This window comes from Diprion similis, chromosome 9, assembly GCF_021155765.1.
Source record: "Diprion similis isolate iyDipSimi1 chromosome 9, iyDipSimi1.1, whole genome shotgun sequence".
Lineage (NCBI taxonomy): Eukaryota > Metazoa > Arthropoda > Insecta > Hymenoptera > Diprionidae > Diprion > Diprion similis.
Genome location: NC_060113.1, coordinates 2,507,938 through 2,532,153, shown reverse-complemented (window position 1 = coordinate 2,532,153; position 24,216 = coordinate 2,507,938). Strand labels below are relative to the sequence as shown.

The window sequence follows — 24,216 nt, the reverse complement described above, 5'->3', positions numbered from 1 at the left end:
TTGGGGATGATAAAATAAAAAATTGACCAAAAAGTGTGACGAATCTTATACAAATAATAAAAAAAAGCATCGCGAGTCATTATATTCACGTATTATTGTATAACAACGTCGCTAATTGTACAAATGATCGAATTATCCTTAAACTGGCGATAACTTTCACACGAATATATCGCCAATAAATGAACATGAATAAAATACGAAATATAAATGTACTGATTCAAATATTTCCTATGTACGGTAAAATCGTATTATAATAATATTTAACACTGTGAAACTTCTTCTGCTTTACTACGTAGTATATTTTAAATAAACGTTTGACAAAACGAGAAGGGAGGATTGCCAATGTTGTATATTATGCACGCGAGTAATAAATAATATTACGATAATAATAATATAGTTATATATCACTATTTATTAGCACGCTATGTAAAAAACAGATGATACCTCTTTCCAGTAATAATAAAAATAATAATTATAATCATATAATTATGCGCTGTAAATTGTTTAGAGTTTTTTTTTATTCTTTTTTTTTTCTTGTATCATTAAATGAACATGAAAACGATAAATTTTAGGACTCTCCAAATACATAGAAATATATATCTACTTACTATTCATTAGACTAATTGCATGTGTACCTAAGCACTCATTAAAATATTGAAGTATTCAATTTATCTTTTTAATTATTTTTTCGGCTCATCGTTACTATTGCTCTATTATTTTAATTTTATTTCATTTAAATTTATCTCTCACCCTTTGAATGAATTCGTCAGAACATTTCCAGAGAATGATAAAAGAATGCTCAAAAGAAATAAGAGTGCAGCATGCTTATTGCTCAGAAGAAATAAGAGCAAGTAGTCTGAAATCTGTAAGCGACCAAAACTAGCACCAAAAAAATAAAAATCGATCTTGAGATTGTTGTGTGTGGTTTTTAAGGCGTTTTTATTGAAATCGGAAGAAAAACTTCATGCTTCGATGAAAAATAGTAAATGTGGTAATACAGAATCCTCACAATCTTGTAAGGTCTTGAAATTTTACAGAACGTTAAACAAGCGTGGTCAGTTATTATTACTATCATTATCTACATTTAAGGAAGTTTAAAACTTTCGTTTTTAACCTCGAATTGCACTAATACTTAGTTCGAGCTGTATAAAATCTCAGAAAGACTGTCCTCTGATATTAAAGCAATGTGATCGCAATCTTAGGATCCCATTGCATTGTAATGCCAAATTTGACTATGGCATAATGTAGAATGCGATAAAAACACTCATAATTTTATGCAGATTAATAAACTACCTCAAATCAACATTCATGTGAAACTATAAAAGAAAATTTATGTGTTTATGAACAAATTGTGTGTCAATCTTTCGTAGAATATATTTTGCGATTGGGGTCATTTTTATCCTTCCAGAAAAAAGTTTCACGGCTCAGTTGATAGTAAAATCCGTAAAAAAAAAAAAAACAATAAAATTGCACATAAATGTGAGTAGAAACAGTTATTTATCATCACAGCCAGGAATAGTGAGAATATTATCTGTTTTTCTATTATCGTAATATCATTTCCCTACTTTTATCTCAGCATACTGGAAGTAGTTGCACTGCTGATATGATATCCTAATGGATCTGCTTCACAGAGAAGAGTAGAAAACATTACCAATATAAGTTGTGAGTATGAATCCCACGTAATTATTAGTCAGTGTTGAAAATTTAAGAGAAAAAGAAAAAAAAATCTTTTCATATTCCAAAATATTTACACGAACTCATCAAGTATTTACATTCGACGGTATTAAACCGCTAAGACTTTACTAACTTGGCATTGTTTTCGATTCTGATTTTTCAGGGGCAGCTAGAATCTGGGACTCTTGACTTTCGGAACTTGAATTCTTGCCGTTAGAATCGACGGTCAGATTGCCCATTAAAATACTACCGCAGGAACTCCCGCTGGCATCGAGATTCGTAGAATCATTCCTGGGTCCGCACAAGGACTGCGATGTTTCTAATTTCGTCATCAAATCAGCCCAAGGATCCTCCAGCATTGACTTGACATCGACGTAAGCCGCTATGTCTACTTGCCTATGCACGTTTTTCTGCCGAGGCTGTAATCGAGTGGAGTAAGAGTTAGAAAGTGACAAAGAAAACCAGCCTCGCTGTAACGAAACCTCCCTTACCCCTCGCGGTGAGAATTGATGCCTCTGAAAGAACCTGGGAGAGTTGGAATCGTTGAAACTCGTCCTGGGACTGTCGAGGTTGAAGCTGTTTCTGTGCTGATTGAAACCTCCGCGACCGCGTCTTGGTCCACGCCAACTTCCGTTACCTCTCTGATGATGATCGATCGGGCTGCTGACTCCAAGGGGTATAAAATCGTCCCCGGTACTCTGTGGCGAGGCGTCGTTTCGCCCGGGTACAAAACACTCGTACTTCTCGCCCTGGAACTGACCATAACCTCCATAACCTCCATAACCTCCTCGATGTCCAGAATTGTGACGCCGATCTCGCGTCGCCCAGTCATAACTTTTATTTCGCCTGTCACTGCCGCTCGGCGCACTCAACGGAGACTTTGGCATATTTTATATGCCAAAATTAAGCTTCTCACGATTTTTATAAACTCTGAAAAGACGATGCAGGATCAGGTCTGTGTTTAGTCAGTATATTATTATTTATTTATTTACGTTCATTACGTTACTTGGAGCTTGGCGAAGCTGAGCACAGAGGGCAGCACCGTAGACACAATCCATTGATTAAAACGTCTTAGAACCAACTTAGAACAACAGTGAGTTAGCTCGGTAAGTTAGGGCAATGCAATTATCTGACCGTCTTTAGCCTGCTTCAAAGTACTTCGAACATTGAGTATTTATTAGATCTGGTCTCAGGGTATTATTCTTTGCGTGTTTAGGGTATTGAGTGAGTCAAGTGTTGATCGATAACTTTGTTTTTATACTTTAATCCGACATTCAACCAATGCGCATTATTTATCAGTACGCGAAGACGGTAAGAAAGTTGCCGTCGTGTCTGGTCGGTAACAGCAGATTCACCGTCTTTTTCTATCGCATGAAACAAAGAAGGACAGAAGACCATTGACCCACGTAGATGTCGGTAAGTCAGAGATCTCAGTATTCAGAACTTCTCTTCGAAACGTAGAGATGTCGCATCGGTTTGAATTGCGTCGAAGCGGGGTAAGTCCATGCGATCGAATATTAGTTGTCGCGAAGACCGCTCGAAGCGGCGAAGCGCGAAGATCGATGCAACGAGCGAGCGGAGATGAGAGTTGTCGGGAGTTAGAAACCCCAGAAGCAGTAGGTGGCTAGAAGCGAGAGGAATACTCCGCGGTCGAGAGTCGAGAGTTCTTACAAAGTTATCGTAGTTTCGTCGCAATGGATGGTGTCGTTTCGCGGTGCAGGGTACCTGTTGCACGCCGCTGCGCGTACTCGGTCGCGTCGTCTGCGCGTATTTGGTGATAATATTAGGGCGCGGGAACAACGAGTGTGTACACATTAAAAACCGTGGTAGGATATTTACAAAAATCGTGATGACACCTCGAGGGTGAGGCAGGAGGTTTCGCCCTGCGTCTCGTTCTCCGCTCAGCCACCCCAAGGGTTGATTGCGTGCGTGCGTGCGTGCGTGCGTGTTGTGCGACGAAAGTGTCATCGCAGTTTTCACGAGCGATAAAACGCCAGGAAATTAACAGCGAACCATCCTGATAAGTTGGCGTGCGCGCGCGTGCCGGGAAAACAATGGGAATCGCGCAAAGCCGCAGAGGAGACACGACCGACGGCGGAACCAACGCCGGCGATCATAAAAGGGGGAACGGCACCACTCCTCAGCATTACTCCTCTCAGCACAGTCCAGGATCCGGCATGGGGACCTTAGGTGGGCCCCACAACAGAGCTGGGAGCCTCCGAGGCCCTCCGCCCAGGCTCCCGATGCCCGACGCCGCCGAGCTGGAAAGCCGCTTCGCCAAAGTCCTGGTAAGTCGAAGAATCTGTTTCTGTCTGTTCATTTCCCTCCTTTTCTTTGGCTCCCACTCACGCGTCAGTGGTTTGTCAGGCTGGCCCAGTTTCTGACGTTTCTGACGTTTCTGGGCCGTCTTTTGTTTTCAGTTTGTCTTTTATTTCGGATGTTTTCCGAGCTTGGAATCACAGCTCCGTCGATAACTGTTCTGTACGCACGTGAAAGTGCTCGAGGTTTTACTTCGAACTCCAAAATTTTAGGCATTTGACGAACGATCATTATAGGCGAAATTTTTCATCGGGTTTATTAGGCTGAAGTTAGTAACGTGTTAATGTAAGAGAGATTCGGTTATGCTGAAAATCAACGTTATTGGGCAATTTAAAAATTACTTTCAGGAAGTTCGATCTTGAAAATTGAACTATTTTTTGATTGGATTGGTGGATTTAAATCTCCTAGCTAGGACATTCCGTCCTTTACTAACTTCATCCTCATTCGCATTGTTGGTCCACGAGGAAACGTTCATTAAATTTCGATTTTTTGACACGTGCTTTTGACAGCCGGACGTGTTCAGAAACTTATCTTTTTGTACCGTGTTGAAGTTAGTAACGTTATCGTAACGACTAATGCTGAGGAAAACCGTTACCAAAGTTATTTTCCAAAGTTTAATAAACCGTGATAAACAAAAACTTCTATATAAGATTATGGAATAAAAATCTCTCGAGATTTGACAACAATTCTTAACCAATCATCGTTAAATACTCGATCGATAACAGTTTACCATAATTTTCAAATGCGCATCGATAATCGCGCGCTTTTTTTTAATTGAATTTCAACAACTTTGATCGGCGCTAAGGATAACATAAACGCCAAACATCTAGGAAAGACGAAGTTGAAAGAAAAAACGAAATCCTAGCAAAAAATCCTCCTATTTACTCGGCTTTAATATTATTACTATGTTTGCGCATGCTGAGCGGTTATTTCGACAAACCGATTGAATCCTCCCTAAGGAGATATGAAAAACAAAGAGATCCATTCAAATATATTCCGAGTGAGACCCCTCGGCCCGATCGTCCTTCTTCTTCTTCTTCTTCTTCCTCTTCTTCTTTTGCCCTATACGCATACGGATTTATGTGTTACACATATGTCAGGCGACTCAACTCTGCCTGCAGGTCGGTCTCGTTATCAACCAGTCTTTCCTCCTCCTCTTCCTCCTCCTCCTCCTCCTCTTCCTTCATCCTTCCCCGCCTGTGGGAAGGCACGACCGCTGCGGTCTCGTTCTCTCCCTCCTCTTCTCTTCTCTCTTCTTCTCTTCTTTCCTCTTCTTTCCTCTTCTCCGCCATATCCAATTTAGAGCAATAACTCAATGGATATAATAACATCATGAATGTAGTTACTGTTTCGAATGTTCCCGCCTCTGCCTCTGACTCCCCTGTCTTCTTCACCCCTCGAATAAACTCCGCAGTGCTTTGCTGTTATTACAGACGTTGCACACACGCGCAAGTGACGAATGCTGTTTCTCTCAGAAACTGCAGCCGATCGTGGTTTCACTACGTCAACCCCTTATCGACCGGCATCCCCACAAATCTAGGCTCTCGTGTTAGTTCATCTTCATTCTTGTCGCGCCATCCTGACATGAACCCGTTTTTAACAGAATAGAATCTCACACGGTGTGTATGTATAAAGAAAAATGGGAAATTCATTTTGCCTATTTAGGGATTTGAGAAAGAAATCTATGAGACCGAAGTTAGTCACGTTATTGTAACAACGATACTTACACGTTTCGAGAAAATCGTTATAATTCATAATTCCAGAAATGTTTGAGATGCGATAAATCACGATAAGACTAAACGTATTCATATAATTTCAAAAACTTAACTACTTCAAACTCATTATAGACTTGAAAAATAGTCATTCTTTCCCCTGATGCTTCATTGCGTCATCGAATCGAAATCTTTGATTACAAAGATAACATCACGTATATATCTAGAAAACATTCAAACCAGCTTCAATCAAGTCTCTTTGAAAAAGTATTTAAACCAATTGTACATATTCAACAAAAAATCTTTGAAAACTCTTCTCGAGAAAAGATATGCGACTAATCTTATTAGAAAAATTGATTGATTAATTAAAGTCAACAATTATTCTAACGAAGAAGAAACCGATTTTGCGTCGAATAAACTCCGCACGAGTTGTGTTGCGATGCATACCTCGGTGCACACATACAGGTGAACGTAATTTACACAACGTGTACCGACTAAGTAACAATATAAGAAAGACCGGTCCACATTGTTCAGGAACGCGCAACCCACGCGACCAAGAATGCTAAATTATGATAAGTGCGTATTGTTCCAAAGGTCGTCTTCCTGCTTTTGCTTCATGCAGGAGATTCGAACCTCTCGTTGTCCACAGGTTAAAATAAAACACCTGAATACCAGTTTCTTCCTCTTAATTCTTCTCATTATCTCGGTATTCTGCATGTCAGTAGGTTTATTCACCAAAAAAAAAAAAAGAAAGAAAAAACAAACAATAACAACAAAAACAGTGAATGACTTTGCTTGGGTACTCGAAGAAACTTACATCTTCAATGACGATTACGAACCGGTTAAATGTGTATCTTCTTTTTACTTACCGATTTTACTCTCGTGCCGTACGTGCGACGAGAGGTGAGATGAAATGAGATAATATGAGAAACGGAGGTAATTTATTAGGCTGAAGTTAGCAACGGTAACGCAACGAAAATCACATTAATTTAAGAATTACTTTCGAGGAGTTGAATGCATTTTCCCAGTAACGTTACTAACTAACTAACTTTCATTCTTATTGATAATTAGACGGTGGAATTTACTGAAATATGAGATCGTTTTTACGAGACGTGATATAATTGCAGATCACTGATCGATTCATTCGTTAAATTATTCACCGTCGCATATATGAATGAAGAAAAAGTTAGATTCCTCTGCGTAAGCTTGATCCAAATTTTTTATACGATTAAATTATCCTCTTTCCATCATCAGCGTTAAATAATAAATAATATTTTTTCTTCTTTTCCTTACCTAAATAGTTAGGCGAAAAATTTATTTGCCCAGATCAGTTAAAACCATTTTCAATCGTTTAATTATACTTTTCGGCTATTATTTATTATTGTATAATAATAATAAACTTTCTACCACCAGTGTTAATTAATTAGTCGAAAGTGCGCCGAGGGTATAGTATTATATATATATATATATCTGTATAATTTTACTTTGCTGCGCGTGTCGCGTGATTTTTAACTGATTCTTTCTCATCATTGACGAACATTAGTCGAACCGAACCGCCAATGAAGTAAATACAAATAGCCCTATTACCGCATTTTATTGCACCGAGTAATATATATATATATATATATATAGATAGATAGATATACTAACAATCAGCTGGTCTATGTGGCTCTTTAATAATGCGGCTAAATCGTTGAAACGTGAGCTACCAGTGAGTTAAATACTGAAAGGTCGAATGCTTAATTAATTAGACGGTAATCACCGATCGGAAATGCGTGATGCACGAAAGTTCGTGAGATTTTAAATTCTGCTAATGAGAATCAAGATTCTCTTTCCCCGATATTATATATATACATAATAAATTGAATCTTTTGATTATCAAGCCGCGATAAAATAAATAAATTAAAAGAAAGTATAAAATATCCCGAGAGTTATAATTGCATTCCGAAACTGATAGAGAGAAAAAGAAAGAATTATATGATTGTGTTTTTCTTTATTAATTGCATCTCGCCTGCAAAAAGCGTCTTTCTATGGGACAAGAAAACGAAATGAAAATTCAGTCATTTTATTAATGATTTACTCCTTTTTTTTTCTTTCTTTCTTTCTCCGCGCTGGTGTGATTATTTAAATATATGGCATTTTAATAAACATGTTAAAACGCGTTACGCTACATTCATATATTACATACATAATATATATATATACATACATATGTTACATAGTATGATATATATATAGATATATATAATATCCTGTACGCAGTGAAAGTTTTAAGGAAATTGAACCCCATGACTGCACAGAAACGCAATTGTTATTCTGGCGCAATATGTAGTATACATATATACATATAAAGTATAATTTCGAAAGAGCGGAATTATCGTATTCGAAAAATTTTTCAATCGTAACTGAACATCGATCGGCTAGAAACTTTGGTAATCTGTTCAAGTGTACGTATATCGATATTTTGTTTTTTAATTAATTTTTTTTTTTTTTCACCTTTTTTTTTCCCAACAAAATACTTTTTGTCCTCCGATATGCTGATTAGCTACTACTATTATTACTGTTCTTAAAATTGATCAACGATCGCACACCGTTATCCAAATTGCTTAACGCACCGCCTGCTGCTAGGCTGCTACGCGCAACCGTATTCAAAGAGATCTATATCGATTTTAAAAATAGCTCGCGGCGAGTTAAATATAAACTTTGATTTTTGAAATAAAACCAAGTCATTTGGACTGATTACCAAATCTCATACTATGTAACAACGAAACTAGTACTAAAATTACTGATTATCACATATATATATATATGTTTGATGAGGTAAAAGAGAAACTTGGTATGTATACATATATATACAATATACATATACCTATATTAAGTCGCGAAGTCTTTTGACGACACATGCATGTAATTAATCAATTCATTAGTTCGCCTTACCGTGATTTTTTTTTTGTTACTTGTGAATATTTTGTTTTCTTCCTTATTTTACCTATAAATTTATTGATAATGTATATTTTTGAACGTGTATTTAAGTATAAATGTATATGTATATATGTCAAATACGGAGCGTGATATCACCAGTTATCCTCGACGACGACGGCAACAATTTTAATGACTAAAAAGTCTGCGCTCCGTGTGAATCATGCATCGCTTAGTCTCTCGAAAGAAGTGTGTTTATAACGTAACAACACAACACACACACACACACGCACACACACAAATATGCTCAAAATACGAACGTGATAAACATGTACGGTATAATATGTGTGTGTAATACATAAATACACGTAGATGCATGAAATGACCGACTGTAAGGTGACGTCACCTCCGTGTAGTCGCTTCTCTTCTTTTCTCTTCTCTTCTCCAGCTTAAGTTTTTCTCACTTTTCTCTCCATCTCCTCTTATTTCCATGATGATGATGGTGATAATGATGATAATGATAATCCGCATAATTTATATTCCGTGTATAATAATAATAGTAATAATAATAATATCACCACGCGTATGAAATTTAATTACAATAATAACGAAAGGCGAAAATAAATCATATAATATATTTTAATGTAAAAGTAAATCAAGCATTTTCTATCTGCAACCCCCCCCCCCCCCCCCTCCCACTCTTTTATTTTTCCTTTGAAACTCTTCTTAATGTCCGGTTAATCAATGGCTCAATTTCGACACGATGTTAACACCATGAATTGCGGTTACAAAAAGTAGCGTGTCTGCACCGCTTCTTGAATATCCTTGAATCTTGGAAATTTCAATTACATATGGTGGGAAACAAAAGTTGAGCCCTAAGTCCTGGAAAAGTGATGGAATATTTTGATTTATATCTTGGAAATGTTGTTTCGTGATACATAATTCGTGACGATTACTGCGATATTTTATTTGTTCATTTATCTTTTTCCTGATTTTTTTTTAATTTTAATTTTTATTTTTCGACCAGTTTGGAATATTTGAAAATGTAATAATTCATACTTTCACTTGTGTGGCACAAAATTTGTATCATAGAATATAATTTTTTATTGATCAAGCGTTGAAAGAAGTTGTTCGTACGCTTGAATGAGCGAAATTAAAAGCAGGAGGCGTTGATCGATGTCTCTTGTGAAACTTTTCACTCTTTTATTTATTTATACATGTATATATTACTATATATAGTATATATACATACACATTTAATTTTTTATTATATTTTTCTGCGGATTTCCCATTGGACTGGTAAAAAAAAGCATTCTATCAATGAAAAAAATTACGTATCAATGTGAATGTATGATATGCTTGTTTGTATATGACATCGATACATATAATATGTATGGTCGATTACCTCTGCAAGGTGGCTACGCTTTTCGCGTGATTCCGTCACTTTCACGAGAGTTTCGGCCACGAGATTGAGACTAAGAATGAGAGAATGAGAATGAGAATGACTCATTCACCCGCTCTCGGGAAATAATCGTTGCTAATCCGAACCGCGAATAGATATCTAAATTTTTTTCAGCCCTCTTTTTTACCCAACGTCTTACAACGTCTAAAAATATTCACCAAGATATTTCCAGTGTGTAAGTAGTATCTGTATAGGTGTGTAATACTAAAATTTTGACATTAATTTTTTTTGTTATATGCAGATGATTTTTTTTTTTTTTTTTTTACATTTTATTCAATTGTTTTTAATGGAGAATTCCACGCAAATCCTTAAAAATTTTTCCTGCAATTGTCCCAACGCTAAATCAGTATTCTGTATTTTTTCAGATTTTTTTCTGTTCAACTGGCCAAATATTTATAAATATTGAGAGTGATTTTGAAGAGGATCTTTTTTAGAAATCTCACAAATTGTATTTTCAATTCCAAACATTTCAAGACCGGGTTCACAATGGGGCGATTTCTTTTCTTTTTTTTTCACTTTTTCAGCACTATCAAATTTTTTTTTTTTTTTCTTTCTCTCTTGAACAGCCAAAACATTGTTCCGACGGTCTGAAAGTTCCCGAAAAAATTCTCAAAACTTGTATTTCTTACTTGGAACAATTCTAGGCCGCTTTCATTACGGAACGATTTTTGCATGGTTTTTTCCGCACAATGGTTTTTTTTTTTTTTTGTTTTATCAATTTCATAATGAAACCGGTTTAGAAGTGTTCTAAGTGAACAATGAAAGTTTTGAGAATTTTTTGAGACTATTCAGACCGTTCAAATAACGTTTTAGTTAATCAAAGAAATAAATATAAAAAGGGACTAAAAGAAATTGAGAAAAAAAAATCCGCTCATCACGGACCCGATATTGAAATGTTTGAAAAAAGAAAATAGACTTTTTGAGAACTTTAAAAAAAGATCCGTTTCAAAATTATTCACAATACTTGTGTGAAAAAATGTGAAAAAATTTGGGGCACTGTTTCAGACTTGAGAGAATTGCGGAGCAAAAATTTTGAAGAAAATCAAAAATTGTGAGGGTCGGACGGCGCGGCGCGGTTGGATTTGCATGGAATGCTCCATATTAAACTCTTCCCAACGCGTCGCTCTGAATTGAATCATTGATCACAGACGACTTTTGCCCCGATCATTTCACAAACCGTATATATATATATATATATATATATATATATATGATATTATAAATAACAACATTTCGTATTACATAATCGTAACGAAACGTGACTTTGATGATAACCTTTCGGTATTCTTCAAAGGACCGTATCACTCTGAAGGAAAGTTTCCGCCTATATATAATTGACCGTTTATAATGGTAAATGATAAAAATAAATAAATAAATGAATACAAAAAAAAAATTGTAAACAATTTGTATAAATTTTCATAATTCATTGGTTTCACTAAATCTTCATTTTTTAGCAATTTTGATATTTCAAGCGATGTACGGATCGTACCGAGTCGATTTTTGAAAGAAAAAAGATGGCAAAAATGAAAAAACGTTTGTGAAGAGAGAAAAAAAATAAAATCTGTATTTAACGATAATGATTTGAAAAATGGAGAAAATATCAATTTTCAAAAATTCCTGAAGAAGATATATATATATATATAAAACATTTTTCAATGTTTCGGAAGTATAGATTTGAAAGAGTATATATATATATATATATGTACATACATATATACGTTAAATTTAACGTTAAAAATTGCGTCAAATATTGTGAAAAAATCGAAACCTTTATTTCAGCGATATTTTTTTACTTTTTTTGATTTGATTAGCCAACAGTTTTTATATTATTTTATTTTTTCGATTGCATTTAAAACATTTGCAACTTAACGATATTATTAACGGTTTTTAATTTCAAAAGGCCCCCGAGGTCTTTGACAATAGAGAAATAGAAACAAATTGCAGGAGAATTTTGGCGAAAATTTTTTTGCAACTCGCGGAGAGAATCGCATCGGTTTTACCGGGTGAGGGAAAAAAAGGGGGGGTGGTGGGAAGACGAAGGGCAGCAGCAGCGGCAGCAGCGGCAGCAGCTCTTCTTCTAAACAACAATGCAGCTTACAAGCTGCATAAGCGGTGCAGCGGACTGCAAGCGACTAGCTGCTGCTGTGCAACGGGGCGCCTACTGAAATATCTCCAGGAAAAGATAAAACTAGCAAGTCTATATTTAGACGAGCAACTCTCCTCCTCGTTCTCCGGGGTTCTCATACTTCCGCTTTTCCGATATTATCGATTTTCTAATAATGCGTATGGGGGGCGAGGGGGAAAATAACTCGTTGAATTCACGTGTCGATTGGTTTTTGAATTATTATTATTAATGATGATTTTAGAGGAATTAATGAGAAATAATGTAATTGATTGAAAATTATTGAATTTATGAAAATCGAATGAAATAATAATAATAACAACAATAACAAATAACTGAAATAATGTCAATTAACTGAGAAAGAATTTAACCATAGAAAATTAAGTCAAGTTGATTTGAATTAGTTTTGGATTCGTGACAGAATTATCTGTTGGAGATGGAAAGAAAAAAATTCATTTTAACTGGCGGAAAATGAAAACAAAACAACAGAAAAATCAGTAGGATTTGAAAAAAAATTTTTTTTTGAAATTCATAAATTAAAATGAATTAAGCTGAATTAAAAAAATTAATTTGAATTACATAAATTAATTTGAATTAATTGAACTGAAAAAATTATTGTGTAACTAAAATCTGAAGAAATCTTTTTCTAGATTTTATTTATTTTTTTTTCAATTTTTCATTGCAAGAATGCCTAAGTAGAACCTTTTTTTTTTTTTTATTCTCTCCTACAATTTGCAAACAATTCGCGAAATAACGATGTATAATTTAAATTTGTAAACCGGAAATCATTTCAACCTTTTCTTGCTCATGGAATTTTTTTATTTTTCACGTACTCGTATATATATATTTATAATAGCGTGGACTTTGTGACCCATATTAAGTTTTATTATCATTGATAAACTCACGTGCAGTGTATGTGTATCTTTTTTTTTTTTTTTTTATAATAAATTCTAACGTCGAGATCATTTAACTGTTGATGGTTTATAACTTCGTGTTACACTTTAAATTGTAATTACTTTCGTTATTTTAACGATTTTAGTTTTTGATTCTAGTTTTTTTTTATCTTCGGTTTCTTTTCCAAATTCCTCATGAATTCGATATTTGCTTCGTTATGAAACTCCTATTCGAATCGATATATACGATTGTTGTACTTTGATTTTGAAATATATCGTCTTTGATCAACAATGATTAATAACTCTAATCCTGAGATGAATATCAATCGGCTAATTATATGAAAATGTTTAATCATTTAAACGGAGGATGAAATTGAAATTTATTATAAATTAGAAAAAGGGGCAAAATGTTTCGGCTAGCCAAATTATTTTGCAAACATATTGTAATACACGTGGATTAATTCGGCGGGCTGCCAAAATCACGCGTCACGTGTTTCCATGCACCTAAAAACGTTTCGTAGATTACAATACACGTATAGGTATAATTATGTACACACTAAGGTGATCCTTAAAAAGGTAATTTTTGAATTTCCGTGCACCAAAGTGGGTTGATCCCCAAATTGGGTAGAATCTGAGTACAAATCTGGACTCGAAATTGTCAATTTTCATTCAATTGATCTCAAAATTTCGAGTCCAGATTCGTACTCAAAATCCGTTCGGTAGATTCATTCTTCCCTTGGAAAGGGTTGAACACGGAAATCAACCCTTTGGCTTCACGGGTCATAAAGTTGACATAAAAAATTCAAAAAAATAAAAAATAATTAGGTAATGATTATATCCAACAATTTCGAAATAATTTGGGGGATGAGACAGTCGAAATTCAAAAACGATCTTCTTAAATCCTGCGTGCTTAGGGTTAGTTTAGCCCTGAAAATTCAGAAGCCCAAACATAAGTTTAGCCCTGAAGTACACTGCATGGAGTCTCCTTTATAACGACGAAAGAGGAAATCCCTCCACCACCCTCCACCCGCCCCTAAAAAAAAAAAAAAAAAAAACAACAAAACCTCGCTTACTATAAACGGCCCTGGACGTAGGATATAAATCTATAAATGCACCAAAGGGGCACCGATATACATTATATACCCGTAGATGTGATGTACGTTCTTACACGCCGGCAGCAGCACACAGCTAACCCGCAGCTATATTCAGACTGTACACGCTTCGACGGTCGTTCTCCTCCTCCTCCTCCTCCTCCTCCTCCTCCTCCCCATCCCCATCCTCATCCTCCTCATCTTTCTCCTGGACCCGTTATATACGTCTATTAATAGGGAAATTAACTCTAAGGAGGCGAGAACTGACGGCCAACTATATATATATATATATATATATATATATTTCAATCCTTATACCATACGTGTATGTACACATATATATATATATATACACATGTGTATACGTATATATAATATAATACGAGTACGACGAAGAACGATGAATGAAAACTAGTGGAAGAAAATTGAAAGATATATTTTATTTATATTTTCTTTTTTTTTTATATGTACTTCCTTTCTTTACTTATTATTTTTTTGGGGTTTTTTTTTTTTTTTTTTTTTTTATCTTCTTTCCGCAATTTTCTTCCCTAATTATCCTACCTACAAAGGTTCTTCAAATCTTTTTGCTTATAGATTTGTATATACGTGGATAAAAATTTTTGGAACAATTTCTGACGTTTTATATATGATTTAAACTCTTGTAAACTGTAAACTTATTTAAATATATATATATATATATATACATAAATTTTAGTAATATGAATTTTGAAAACACGACTACTCAAAGAAAAATATTATAATATATATAACTAAACAGATAATTTTGGCAAGATTTCAGTTATACTCATAATTTATAATTATTTTTCAGCTAATTCTCCTTATTTCAGTCAATTTTTGATAATCCAATGAATTCTCGTTAATTCAGGTTAATCAGAATCAATCGAACGATTTATTTTTTCCCTTCGATTTATCATCATTAATATCTGTATTAATTAGTTTATGTTTCCAAATAACCATAACGTCACGTGACAAAGTTACGGTATAAATTTAAAATGTGCGACACATCCGTGATTGACTTATGGTATAATAATGTGTATCTATAGATATTAAACCGCTGTCGCGTGACGTCACTATTCATTATGCTGACCGATATCTGTGACGTCACGTACCCCACGTACGTATCGTTATATATATATATATATATATATATATATATACTTTTCGTTCCGTTCTTCGAATATTATCCCGAGTATTTAAGTCCACTGATAATATTATAACTGAAATTATTTATTTTTCTACCACTATATATACAATATACGTTATTTTGTATATTTATTTATTTACTTACTTATTTTTCTTATTTTCACCCCGTATAGACGGTTAATTAAATTCGCGATATTAGAAACACTATTTCCGAGAGGCAATCGATCGTTTTGAGAATGTGAATCGATAAATTCCGGTGAAACAATGAGTGATAATAGAGTAAAACTATCGTCACAAAATCTCTAATGATTTCTAAGTAATTTCTTTATGCGTTGATAAAAAAATAATTTATATTCAAATTCAAATTCTCACGCAGATCTGTGACTTTTCTTTTTTCGTTTTCATTACTTTGTTAGGTGGATTATTATTATTATTATTATTCATATATCTGTTAATTGTTAATAATCGTCTACAAACGACGCTCTCGATTCACTTCAAATTTGCTATTAATGAATGGGGATGTCGATAGTCGGTTGCAATAACAGAGTTCTCGTTGTGTATCTATTATTTAGTTACTACTATTGCTGCTGCTATTGCTCCACGGCACCGGCATGGCATCCCTCACAGGAAATGACGCATCGTGATTTCTCATGCCTATTCAAACCGGCCGAACATTCAACTCGACGAACCAAATCAAACCGTATCGGTATTCGATAAATGGACCCTGTCGTGTTTTTTTTTCGTTTTTTTTTTTACATATCGATTTTTTTTTACAGCTTTATCGATGAATTTTCGTAAAAAATCATTTAAATTATCTAAATTTTGTTAACGTTTCAAAAATTTTCACTGCACAATGTGTAAAGTATTGACGAAATTGATAAAATGAAATATTCGAGATTTGAAAGAAAAAAAAAATCATACTTCTTATACGCAATTTAACACATCGAAAACAAAAAAAAAAAAAAAACAATCAAAACCGAGATTCTCAAGTTAAACTTCGAATTCTATACACATTAACAATTGTTAGAAATTGTTATAAATATATATATATATATATATATATATATACGAGAAACGTCTTTATTTATATTCAGGGTATCTAGCTGTAGAAGAAATTTGGAAAACCAGGATGTGTCGGGGAATTTGATATGTCATTGACGCTGGACACCCTGTATATAAATATAATAATTGTAATTCTTTCAATTACTCTTGACGATCATCGGCGTCGTTAATTATTATTATATCACCGCCAGGTTTATATCGTCGTATGATAATTAATCAACATTATTATATTATTATATATTATACGCATAACGTGCACGTCGATTCTTGTAATCTTAATTAGTCATGTAAGTATAATACGAGCAGCTCTCTGTGGCACTCACGATCAGCGTCGTCGTCGTCATCGTCGCCATTGACAATCCATTTCTCGGACATAATTACAATATCATTTTATATCCATTTTTTATGTACACATACATAAATTTAGAGAACTTTGAAAACATATTTCTTTCCGTTTTTTTTTTTTTTTTTTTTTTTTTTTTTGACATTTCTGATAGTATGCTGATAGTAGCTTTTCAATAATCGAGAGTAATTATCGCGATATAAGGTTAATTATTATTGTTAGAATGAAATTGATTGCAAAAAAAAAAAAAAAAAAAAAAATGGTGAAAATTTAATTAAGAGATAATTCATTACATGATTTGACACGAATACACGTTTTACATAAATTGTAAGTTTTTTCGATCGCTGATTACGATTCTGAAATTAGATTTTTGAAAATTTAGTACGTCGAATTCAATCAGCGACCACGAAAAATCCCTGAACAAAGTTTTTTCTCCGGATTTGATCGAATTTGCATTTTCGTCCACCGTATTGGATCCGCCATCTTGAATTTTCAATATCCGATTTCAGATCTTCCCATAAAAGTTGATCCAGCACAAATATGCCTCTCACTCTAAGGGATGAATATCAGATTATCGCGATCGTTGTTTCGTCACACCATCGAATTCAACCCCCCCCCCACCCCCCCCAGATAATGCCCAATTCCCATACGGAAAAAAATTCAGGCTGTACGAATGTAGACGCAAGTTAAGATTTTTTTTTTCCATCACTGTAGATATACCCGAGAGATTTTTTTCAACGTTCACTAAATTCATCGATTTATGCCCTTATGAAAGTAATTTTACAAAAAAGAAACACACGGTGATATATTATAATTGCAAAAAATTGTAAATCATTATTATTGTTATTATTATTATTATTATTATTATGCGTGATCACAGTTTATATTTATCTACATATTCATATGTGACGAGGTGACGCGAAGGGCGTGTCTAACGTACGTATTACATGTGTCCTTGATTTCACTGAAAGGATATGACCAACTGATGGTGTAAAGCTTCACGGTTATACCGGAAGACGGAAAACCACCGACAAAGTACGGCGAAGAAACGGCGAGAGGGAGGAAGAGATATACATACAGAGAAAGAAGAAAATTACGGAATTGTGGGTTTTTCCCTTATTTTCCTCGAATGAATAGAATAGCAAAAAAATGTTCTAGCCTCAAACGAATTATTATTCACACCGTGTAGACGTCACAGCGTGTTGCGATTAATTACATAGAAGAAAATGTTTTTCTTATCATTTGTTACAATTTAATGATACATCGCGTTACTATAATGCAAAAAAAGGGCGTATGAATTTTTTTTTTTTTTTTTTTCCATTTTCAATCAAATTAAAAAATGTGTTATACACAACATATAAATCTATGTAAAAAAAGGGGAAAAAAATTGTTTAATTAATAAATAATATAATTTAAAAAAAAAAATTTAATATTAATATTTAGAGCTCAAACTTTTACAGAATTTGTTTTTCCTTATCTTGAACGGTATTTTTCACTGTGACTAACGATAAAAAACTGTCATTTTTTTGGCCCACTCTCATATATGTATATACATATGTATACTAGGGTGGCGCAAAAAACTGACTATTTTATTTTGTTTTTTTTTTTGAGTCTCGTGTGACATAATGTTAGTTTTTGATGTTTTAAGAGCCCACTCCAAAGGACAGCTCAAAAAAAAAATTTTAAGAGGTCGCTCCGAATTTTTTAAAACGTCAAAAATCGTGAATAAATTAAATTAAAAAAACGATATTTTCAGTATTTTGTTTGATTTTTAATTCATGTCGTGGTGTATTGTTATCGATTCTTTCTTACTAAATTGAAGAAAAAAAATGTATGAAATTTTAATATAAATATTAAAAGGTCGCTCGAAAAGATCTAAAGAAATGCACCAAAAAATTGAAAAAAAATTATGAGCGACCTTTCAAAATTCAAATTTTGAACTGAAACTTTCGGAAACTTTTTTTTTTTTTTGTCTATAAAATTATACCGTAACGAGAAAAAAATATCAAAAAGAAAATCGACTTTTGACGATTTCTGACGTTTTAAAAAATGTAGAGCGACCTCTTAAAGCTTTTTTTTTTAACTGTCCTTTGGAGTGGGCTCTTAAAACATCAAAAACTAACATTTTGTCACACGAAACTCGAAAGAAAAAAAAAAAAAAAAAAAACAGTCGGTTTTTTTGCGCCACCATAATGTATACGTATAAATAGCAGCTACTGCAGCTGCATCAGAATATACGAAATCCACTTGTTATACGCGAATCCCGAGGCGAGAAGGCCGATGCACCCTGGTTTTTCACAACTGCAACGGTTATCGATTGTTCTATCCGGCGCGCGTTAAGCTCGGTCTGCACCAGGAGGTGGAGTCGACGGTGCGGGCGTCCCAGACGACGAGAGAGGGTTGAAAGCCCTCGAGAACCGAGTACCGCGGGCACCCCCATAACACCGACCCTACACCACGTCTATATATGTATACTGCGGGTCAATCGACGCGTGCATTATTGATACGATATATTATACAGTCACATGGTGGTCCTTGTTTTTTTTTTTTTTTGGAATTTTTGGAAACTTGACCGTTTTGCCTCTCCAAATTGGTTCCGATCAAGTAAATCCAAATCACCTTAAGAGAGGGAACACGTTAGTGAAACTTTAAACTTTTTCGATTTACTTAAAACTTGAACTCGTAATTAAAGATTTATAAAACAAGTGTTTTTCACTCGGTTACACTATACATATGTCGTCCAGTTATTATTATGTAAAATAAGCTCCTTGCGTCAAGATTCTCATCGTAAAAATCTGAAAAAAAATTCACAACCCTTGCGTTATGGGGTTTAAAATTTAGGGTTTAGGGTTGAGACAGAGATGAGATCTGTGCTTTGGATCGGATGAACCTTTGTTCATTTATTTGGAACGAATCGGGGGAGCGCAGAAGTCGAAATTTGAAAAAAACTGAAAATAAAACCACCCCATCCGCAATACGAATACTCGTATATATATGTGTATATTAATATGTTCGGAAATATTGCAAAACGATACTTGCCGACATTTCAATATTACGTGCAGAGGCAATTGCTACAATTATACCATATATATATATATATAAATAATACCGCGTCGTTGGTACGTACACTGGCTATCGTCGAAAAAGTGTCACACGAAGTCACGCAGCTAGAGGGCTGAACTCGGTCTTAATTATTTCAATTAAGGTAATTCCGCTGGTCTCGTTTCGACTTGTGTACGTATAATACGTACGATGCGTGTGTCGCCACGCCATGCTATTGTCTCCTTAAAAACAACTCCCGCAAATCTTTTAAGCCGTGACGATAATGTGTCGTTGCTGCTGCAGGCGGCGTTACGGTATGTATGTATGAAAAAAAAAAAAAACCAAAAAAAAAAAAAGGAAAATATCCGCAGCCTTGTAATTTATCATAATTTATTATAATATTTATTATAATACTAAATTGTCGATTAATGGGTAATATTATTGTTACAGGTAACGAATTATATTGATTGTTTTTTTTGGAATATTATTGGTTTCTTATTTTACGTTATATATACGAAGATGGTATTAGACAGGGTTGAACTTTTTTTTTTTTTTGGTGTGTTAACGCGACGTCGACGAATTTTTCAGAAAGTTTCTATTCTTCTGTTTCAATATCTTTTCTCTGACATCTGATAGTAATTTTTTTTTTTTTTTTTTTTTTTTTTATTACTATTATTTTCTTTGGTTACAATTCAAAAAAATTATATATATATATATATATATATATATATATATATATAGATATTATTTAGCGTATTTGACTCATCGAAAACTAAGTATTTTCCTTAAGTACCCCGTTTCGCCCCCCTCCCCCCTGCCTCCTCATAGAAAGCGTATAGTATTTTTGCAATTCATCGTGCAAAAAAAACTGACCAAACAGATTCACTCGACAATATTTATAAATAACGGTGGTTTATAAAAATTTACTTTTCATGTAATATATATATGTATAATCTTGCAACTTAAATGCGTTAGAATTGTGTTATAGACCGTGTATGTAATACTGATATTAGCGATATGATATATATACGAGTATATATATTGCAAAGTGTGAGTGGCGTAGTTTGTTTAATGTTTAACAAGCAGTTTCCTCCAACCGCTAGACGCGCATGCCTTGAAACAGGAACCCGTCCTTCCGTTTCGTTTTCGCGACAGCGAACGAGCATAAGTATAAACTAAGTGTGTAAGTATTGCGAACGTTTCGCATTGCACAGGTGTTATCTGTTTTGTATGTATGCAACTACGAGTATAAACGAAGAGTTGGCGAGTAGTAATAATAATAATGATGATGATAGTAATAATAATTTCTTTATTTTTAATAACAATATTTGAAAATTGAGAGGAAGTGAAGGAGAGTAAGCAGGTGCAACCTATATACTTACGAGGGGATAATAATTAGCTCTATTGAGGTCTTGATTGGTTTTTGAATTAATTCTAGTTCATCTGAATAAACGCAAAAGATCTAAATTCACTGGAGTATTAAGAATTAAGTAAAACAACAGAGTCAACTGAGAAATAATTAAATTAGAGAAAATTCAGTCAAGATGATTAGAATTACATTCGGATTCTTGTGAGAATTATCTGTTTTGAGAGAAAAAAGATTTAGATTCAATTGAAATAAAAATAATTCAGTTGAATCAGACAAAAAAAAAAAAAAAAAAATTTTATTTATTTGAATTAACAGTAAATATATTATTAAAGAATAAATTGAAGTTTTTTAAAACTTACTTGATTTTAAGTGAATTATAGAGATTTATGTAGAAAAAAAATGGTTGAAATTTATTTAAAATTTAAAAAATTTACTTTAAATACTTGGAATTAAATTGAATTAATTGTGCTTGAAAAAATTATAGCGTTACTAAAATCTCAAGTTATTTTCCTCTCGTATTATTATAGTTTCAAGGTATAGAAATATATATGCGTAGACGAGGATTTGGTATTCAGATGCTCACCTGCACTGATCGCGACGTTGCAGTTATGTTGTACCTTCTCCATTCCTCTATCCGCTTTACATATACCTCCGTATTATACCTTATATATACATGTTATGTGGTCATTTATTATATATACATATATCTACAGGTATACGTACCTACCTACCTACCTACACGTATAACACAACATACGTTCATGTGGTTATATACATATATAATTATTCGCGATTCGCGGTGCAGCCGGAAGATTATATATTATTGTACTTACACCTACATTAACTTAAGTAGTCAAATCACGTACAACGTACGACCCGCTGCTGTTGCTGATGCAAAGAAGAAGAAAATAAAAGATGTGGAAGAAGAGCGCCGCGAAGCGTATCAGTTACTCTTTGTGTGTGTATATATATATATATACACACACAAAGAGTAAAACTTACTTGATTTTAAGTGAATTATAGATATATATATATATATTCGGCCATTCGAAATATTCACCCTTCCAAGTTTTGACCCCTGCAAGTGAAAAAAAAAAAGAAAAGAAAAAAGAAAGAAGAATAAAAAAAAAATTAGTCGTCTCAAACGAAACGAAAGTATATATATATATATATATATATCTATACTGTGTATATGTGTGTGTGTGTACATCAGTGGTTTCGTTTGAGACGACTAATTTTTTTTTTATTCTTCTTTCTTTTTTCTTTTCTTTTTTTTTTTCACTTGCAGGGGTCAAAACTTGGAAGGGTGAATATTTCGAATGGCCGAATATATATATATATATATCTATAATTCACTTAAAATCAAGTAAGTTTTAAAAAACTTCAATATATATATATATATATATATATTATATATAGAAATTTTGAAACAAGCGAAAATTATAAAGAAGAAAAAAAGGCGAATTGTTCGAAATATTGATTTCTGAAAGTCGCAGTGATTAGTAGTCATTTTATTATAGTCACTGACACTTTTGAAAATCAAGATTTCGAATAATTCATATCTTTTTTTTTTTTTTTTTGATCTTATTTTCGCATGTTTCAAATTTAACCATTCGAAATATTCACGCTTCCAAGTAGTTTTGACTTTTATTTTGAAGTTCATTTTTACCCAAAGTTATCGGTTTTTTTTTTCTTTTTTTTTTTCTTTTGCTGTTATTTCATAAATGACTAAACGATTTTTACGTATCTACAATATAATATCCACAACGTATAAACTCATTGTTAAATTGCGATAGTATTCAGGGTCGTGGGAAATATACTTCGAACGATATGGACTTATATATATATATATATATAGAGTATTCCAGGTCAACTCGAGCAGTTCGTTAAAAATTTGAAAACTCTGAATTAGTCGATAAAAAAAAAAAAAAAAAAAAAAAAAAATGAAAAAAATTCGGCCCACGTTTTCCTTGACTGGGGAATGTTTTCTGTAATTCACTAGATTTTTGGAGAATTATATTCAGATATTTAAAAATGGGCATTCGTAATCGACTTGAAATATTTATAGCAAAATAATTTTTTTATCGAATAGAATTTCAAATAAAAATATGAAACGGCGGCTTAACACTGGTCGAGTTGGTGGAGTGGAATACCCCATATGCACACGTATACGCACACCGAGATAAGCCTTGTTCTGTCCTTTCACGTAATCCGGGAGACTCGTAATTACGTGCTCTTGGGTCTACACGCATCCATCCATGGATGTGGATACTAATACAGCTATTGTAGATTTTTTCGTCTAAACTAGGCAAGGCTGGATAATTTATACACACAGCCAATGCAACCAACCGTGCGATCTATCATCAGACCAAAAGGTGCGGAGAGACCTTAAAAACTCCTCGATAGCTCTCCTAGTTAAGGTAGTAACGTGATATTAAGAGTTCTTGGTATTGCGAAATTACCGGATGCTTTTTGCGGGGCTTTAATAACAATATCGTTTTATATGTATATACGTGTATTGTTTGTAATACGTGCTTGATATTCGAGAATTTTATTTTATATTGAAAAATTATATACAGTTTAGAATAATTACCTATTCAAGAATTTTTTATGAATTTTTATTATAATTAGTCGAGTGTGGAGAGTGCAAATTTAATTTAAAACAAAAAAACAATTGCCCATCATACTTTGTATTATATGTACTTGCGTATTATTCAGAGTCAAAAAGCAAAGTTAATTTTCAGTTTCAAGTGTTTGTCCAAAAATTTAAGTTAGTTGAACGATTATTTCGGTATAGTATGTATATCACATGATATATATATATATATATATATATATATATATAGATATAGATATTTGCATTCGTCGAATGGAAAATAAGATTTTTTCTCTTCAAGCTGCGAACACGTTTTTAATTCGTAATTAGCAACCCTGAAACCCTCGAACAGAGTTTTTTTTCCTCGGGGTTCGATCAAATTTCAAATTTTCATCCGCCACATTGGATCCGCTATCTTGAATTTTCTAAACTGCAATTTCATATTCGT

General features: G+C 33.5%; 2 protein-coding genes across 2 annotated transcripts in view; one reads left to right on the top strand and one right to left on the bottom strand.

The window, feature by feature from the left end:
• Positions 1-1,344: 1,344 nt before the first annotated feature.
• LOC124410704 lies at positions 1,345-22,812 on the bottom strand. Its single transcript, XM_046889287.1, has 4 exons — positions 22,799-22,812; positions 4,488-4,492; positions 2,157-2,629; positions 1,345-2,093 (listed from the first exon to the last, which is right to left on the bottom strand). The coding sequence occupies exons 3-4, from the start codon at positions 2,559-2,561 to the stop codon at positions 1,803-1,805; spliced, it is 696 nt and encodes a 231-aa protein (XP_046745243.1). The 5' UTR covers positions 2,562-2,629; positions 4,488-4,492; positions 22,799-22,812; the 3' UTR covers positions 1,345-1,802.
• Positions 3,599-24,216, top strand: part of LOC124410700 (formin-like protein) — a 42,336-nt gene continuing 21,718 nt past the window's right edge. Inside the window, exon 1 of the mRNA XM_046889283.1 lies at positions 3,599-3,962. Within this exon, the coding sequence (XP_046745239.1) occupies positions 3,729-3,962 (234 nt within the window). The 5' untranslated portion in view covers positions 3,599-3,728. The remainder of the gene's footprint in view (positions 3,963-24,216) is intronic.

Coding starts and splice junctions, on each gene's coding strand:
- LOC124410704 (XM_046889287.1), bottom strand. CDS start 2,561: ATGCCAAAGTCTCCGTTGAGTGCGCCGAGCGGCAGTGACAGGCGAAAT. Junction 2,094..2,156: donor CACCGCGAGGGGTAAGGGAG/GTTTCGTTACAG, acceptor ACTCGATTACAG/CCTCGGCAGAAAAACGTGCA.